The 6,000-nt window shown below is 39.5% G+C and overlaps 1 protein-coding gene across 3 annotated transcripts in view; it reads right to left on the bottom strand.

Moving 5' to 3' along the window:
- Positions 1–600: 600 nt before the first annotated feature.
- LOC139468158 (SH2 domain-containing protein 4B-like) overlaps positions 601–6,000 on the bottom strand; it is a 229,191-nt gene continuing 223,791 nt past the window's right edge. Inside the window, exon 9 of one of the 3 annotated variants that reach the window (XM_071249941.1) lies at positions 601–2,998. In XM_071249941.1, the coding sequence (XP_071106042.1) occupies positions 2,885–2,998 (114 nt within the window). In that variant the 3' untranslated portion in view covers positions 601–2,884. The remainder of the gene's footprint in view (positions 2,999–6,000) is intronic. The other 2 variants (XM_071249942.1, XM_071249939.1) reach the window with 2 other exon arrangements.

The following is a 6,000-nucleotide window of genomic DNA, read 5'->3' as shown; positions in this document are numbered from 1 at the left end:
ACAGATTTTTTATTCATGCACCAATTGTCTTAAATATAATATCCAGTTATGTATGACTGTTTAATAATCTCATACCAACTTTGACTGGAGTAGGTGGACTGTGAAGGAGCAGCCTCTCCATAAACATCATTTGGCTTTGGATCTATATTCTTTGGTGACTGACCCTTTAGGGTAAAACACTCCATAACTGCTCTATACATAGTTTTGCATTTCAAAGCTAAGGAGTAGGTGTTGCTCAGAGTAAATTATCCACAAGTCACTGGACTGAAGCACAACAAATTGTGAAAGATGACTCAACAACCACCCCTGAATCCCACATACCAAAAGGGGGTTGGCAGTCTCATATATGTCATACATGAGCATTCAGTAACATAAATACGCCAGGCCCAAAACTTTCTATGCGATTCAAATGTCTATTGTTTGCAGAGTACACATATATTTGTCTATCCTGACTTGAGGTTGATATTGTCAGAAAACTGACCATGCGCAATGCTGACCAAGTGTTGACATTCCTACCACTCAAGGCAGCTTTCATGTTACAGTGCTTCCCAATGTTTCTAAGGCTAGAGCATTGTCTTGATTATGAGTTTATTGCAGAAAATGTACAGTGAACACATGCATAAGCAGATTCAAGCAGCTTCAACTTACACTTCTGTTTTTGGTATATTGTATCACAATCAGAGGCACCATGGAGTACATAATGAAAAAAACCGGAAGCGGTAAAGTATGTATAGATTATTATGTTAAATACAGCCACGAGGCTCTGTAACTCACCTGAATGTTTCTGAATAATATATCAGATAAGACCGGTTATACAAGGGTAAAGAGTGATAAGCAACAAAATGTTTCTAAACAACAGACATTTTACTCATAACTGGCTATGACAAACTGACATGTCCATCCTGACTACCACACAACAGTAGATAAGGTCAAAAGTTGAGACATAACCACTACACACAACATATTCTCATATCACATAATTACTTTAAATTTTGCCCATAGCTCATCCATTTCTGTATGTAGGGTTATTTTTAAATTTTCAATATGACTGCCATATTATGAGACATCATTGCTGTGATGACATTCATGATATTTCATAAGCCCAAAGGTTCCAGAGGAAATGTCACAATGCAGTCACACTTGAGGGTATGTGAAGGCAGGGTGCAAAGTTTGGTCAAAAATCAAAATAGACAAAACAAAGTCACACATGCCTCCAATAATGGGGTTTTAATGTCACTAACCAGTACACTTTCCAGAACAATTGTGATCAACCAAGAGATAAGGGACCCTATCGCTGAAAAATCACATTTTAACTTTTCATTATATTTTAAAACTACAGCATCTTCGGAACACAAAAATACAATTCACAAGCTTCAATTCATATTTATTGCAGAGATACATGACATCACACATGGCGATCTTCACTGAAGTGAGTTGACGTCAAGATACAATTGTATCCAAACACCCATAAGGTGCCTTTTCTACAGGTGGGTCACAATTACAACGATGAAGCTTATGAAGCTATAACTTTGCATGAATGATCCAAGCTATCAATTATACAAAATTACAGCTATATACGCCTTGTAGTTTTAGTTGTAATTGAAAATGTAAAAGTTCATTACTTACGGACAACTATATGGATGGACGAGGGATGGTGGACTACGTGCCACAACATAAAATCACTTGACTTCCAGTCAGGTGAACTTAAAATACATAAACATGAAAAATGCATGTGTGCACATGTTTATGTCACACATACTGCTCAGTGTTCACTTTGATGTCTCACATAAGACACTGTGCAAACATTTATGTCTCACCTGTTTCTTAATGCAAACATTTATGTCTCACATGATACTCAGTGTAAACATTTAATATATATACAGTGTGAAAGATTGAGTTTTCTGAAGTTGACCGTTCATTTCGCAAAGTGCCCTTTTTAAGCTTGACCAGCTTGTATTCTTTTGCTTCCAACAGTGGTCTCTTAGATTTCAAGATTATTTATTGTTGAAGTTGATTTTGTATATAATCATATCTAAATGTATGACAAAGAATTTTTGTGACCCTAAATACTTTTTGTTACTTTTGTTTATATTTTTAAAGATTTTGCAAACATGGAACTCCCTCTTAAGTAGCAACTACAAGGGGTGGTGAAATGTCCCTGTGTTAGGTACGGAGAATTTATGTTTCACGGTTTTACATATGAAATTAAATAATAAAATTTTCCTGTAGACAACTACACAAAAAGTATATAATAAATAGAATATTCCTTGTGTCTCGTGAAATAGCATGTTTCTCTCATCGTGTTAGGGGGAAAAGGGGATATTTTCACTCGTGGCTATGCAACTCATGAAATATCTCCTTTCCCGTCACTTGATGAGAGACACATGCTATATCATTCAACACGTGAAATGACCTCTATTTATGTATCACATAAGAGTGCTCACATTTGTCTTACATGATGATCAATTTTCACATATATGTCTCACATGATGGTTAGTGCTCACATCTTTGTCTCTCATAACTTGTCATAAGTGATCCCATTTGTCTCACATGATGCCCAGTGTTCCTATTTTGTCTCACATGAACGTCCTTGAGTCCTGCTGGAACTTTGCAGTGTAGCACCAAGCCAAGGTAACATGCTTGTGAAAGAAACACAGAAGGCCAGGTTTTTCCATGTAATCAAGTTACAGTCTTGATTAGATACACAATACAGCTATGTCTATAGTTGGACCTGTCCATATACAATATAGAGATAAAGCTGCTCACTTAACATATGGCTGATATCTTACAAATATCTTGTGGAATATTGCAGGTAGAATGCTGAGATGAACAAATGCAGCAAGACAGCTGCTAACCAGTGGTCTGTTGACAGAAGCAGTCAGTCTCATAATGACGTGGACTCGGAAAGTAGAAGCAGCTCACTGTAGTCTGGAGGTTCCACTGTCTGACCACACTCGTACAGCAACTTCTCCCCACCTGATATTGTTATTGCATTGTCCTGTAACCAAGGAGAGAGACAGAGTTAACTTTATTAATATACTAGTATATTGTGTTAAGAGCAACAGCTTAAATGCCATCGTGTGGTGAGAGAGTTTGTGAATCTCATCTAACCTTCATGGTGCCTGTCTGTCAGTTGGCTTTGTACACTGCTCAATGCTGCACTGTGACGTCACGGTTTCAAAAACATATACATTGTATAAGAAGTGTTACAACATGCTTATTTCTGCATGTAGTGTAACCAAATTGTATAACATTCAACTTAAGTTGATTGTCTTTCCAACAGTATCTAAATTCAGCAAATCCAAAAGGTATATGCACTGCCAAGCCAAGTCTGCCAAGTCTGCTACTTGTTGACATTAATTGTGATTTTGTAGCACCCAAATAAGCTTTACTGTCAGTACATTTGAGGAAATAGCGCGCATACAATCCCAACACCTGTCAGAATCCAATGTTGAGATGTGTTTGGGTGCATTGTTGTCAACGCGTCATTGGTAGACAGGGCTTGGAAGCCACTGTGTCTACAACTTAGTGTTCCCTTATTCATGTCCATCAGTATAGACATATAAAATCTATGTCTACGTTCATTTAGAATTGTCCATGTGATGTAAATTTCATAAAAAATTGTATATTCATATACTTATCTATCTCACACTATGCATTTCTCTTTCTTCTTCGATCCTAAGTAGAAAAAAAAACTTTGACAAAAGTTTCCTTCTTCTAAAAAAACCAACTCACTGGAACTCACCTGGCATCACCATGGTAACATCCCAACAAGGTCACATCTGGGTGAGGTGAAATGGGGTTTAACGTCGCGTCCAAGATTATTGCACTTATATAGCGACGTGCATGCACGTGTGTGTATGTGTGTGTGTGGCTGCTTGTACTAGTCCGGACTGATGCCGATTTATAGTGCTAGCTCACTGAGATACCATGCCGCAGAGTAACATGAATACCCCACTCAGACACACATAGTATAGGGACTCCGAGGGGATCAGTCCTTGGTTCAGCCCCTTAATGCCGAGCGCCAGACAGGGTAACAACAAGTACCATCTTTTAATGTCTTTTGGTATGATGCGGCCAGGGATCGAACCCCGGACCTTCCGCTCTCCGGGCAGATGCTCTACCACTAGACCACGGAGGCGGTCCCAACAATCTGGGTCACACACTCCGATTGACCTACACACTGTACACGTGATTTCCCCAGCTAGCTCATTCTCTTTCTTAATATTTGTAGGCATAGCGCCAATGTTGACAAATCCAGTCTCTCGTGACACAAGTTTAATGCACAACCAACTACAATGCCCGAACCGTAAGGAAGGGAGTTGTACAAAAAAGGCAGTCTGTGATAAAACGAAAACAGAAACGAAATCAATGAAATGGCGCAACCATCTTCTCATATTTTGAGGAGATACACATAATGACATGAGTTTTGTTAAAGATGCACATTAGACATTAAAGGCACCAATGGTATGGGTAAGTCTTGTTAACCAAGTCAGTTTAAAATCCAATCTCCAGATGTCTGCCAAGCAGGTGTTCTGCGAGGTCGGGATGACATCCTCAGAGTAACTTCAGTGACAGGTGTGGTATCATCACATTGCTCTGTAGCTTCATCTTCAACATGTTGTGGTCCATTATCATCAACCAAAGTTGCATGTCCATCATTTTGAAATTGCTGGTTATTGTCAACTGAGTTACTATCGGGTTCTATCACAGATTCACCAGCTTGGCTAGGTAAAGCCTGAATATCTCCACGACTGGGATATTTTCTATCAATACCTCTTATTGGTCCTGAGGATGACATGCTAAGCATGGTAGGTTTTACATGGTAACAATCTGAAGTTCGAACAGAGTATAACTTGGAACGAAACTGTGATTTGGTGAACTTTCTAGGCTGACACTGATCCTCCGAAACTCCAGTAAACATATACTTGTCTCTTACATGTGTCTTTTCTTTCTCTCTTTTGAGAAATACAAGATCACCAACTTGAAACTTAGTTTCAGCCATAATAGTGTTACCATGAGCTTTAGATCTGCTGCTATGTGGATGGTTAAATGTTCTGATATTTTGTTCAAGAATGAGTTGCCTGTCTGTGATAGGTAGTTGTTCTCCTGTCAATTGATCATGTTGGGTAAATACTTTACGTGCAGACAGACCACCTTTACGGAGTCTTGAATTTATATTGGCTGTGGCAATTGCCAGGTTAACCCGAGACAACGGGCCACCCTCAGGGCATAGATGTAAGCATTCTGTGCCAATTTCTTCAATGGCTCTTTCCGCCACTGGGTTTCTGTTAACATTTTTTGGCGAACCAATCTCAAGTTCAATACAAGACTTCTTCAGTAATGGATCCTTGTCGAGGGACATAAACCCTGGTGCAGGGTCAACCCTGATAGTGGTGCCACTATCACCAAGATGTCTCATGTCGACACAAAGCGATAGGATGGCATTGCGTAGATCGTCACATTCCTCACTCTCAATCAGGCATGTCATTGTGAAGGAAGACACAGTTTCCCGAAGAACAAACACAAGTTGACCATAGCGTTTCATGACGTCCCCAGCGAAGTTGACACCAATAGACGCAGGCGGAGGACTGCTTGACTGTGGATAGAATTGAGCAGGCAAGGGTTTCAAAGACACACAGTGGTGACATGATGAATCCACAGCTTGAAGAGATTTGTCTAAAAAAAAGGCAAAAAAAGTACCTGTTGAACAGTTTTTTAGTCTGATAAAGGGTAGGGTGATTGAACCTGATGTGTAAGGCAGTAAGGAGACCATTTAGAACAGGTCTTAGAACAACAATACGTTCACGTACAGGATGAAATGGTTGACTGACATGTACAATGAGCAAACCATCCGACGCAATAGAGACTTCCTTCAGGTATCTCTTGACATCTGGGATATCTGTGTGTTTCTTGGATGGACGGGTTCCTTGAAAGAGGTGAGAATGAGTCCTTCTAAGATTTGAACAATCATGTTGTGTAGCCTGCCAAGTGGCACGG

Source organism: Haliotis cracherodii, unplaced genomic scaffold (genome assembly GCF_022045235.1).
Source record: "Haliotis cracherodii isolate W230 unplaced genomic scaffold, xgHalCrac1.p SCAF_2, whole genome shotgun sequence".
NCBI classification, from domain to species: domain Eukaryota; kingdom Metazoa; phylum Mollusca; class Gastropoda; order Lepetellida; family Haliotidae; genus Haliotis; species Haliotis cracherodii.
Note: the sequence above shows the minus strand (reverse complement) of the source record. Positions and strands in the feature narration are given on the sequence as shown.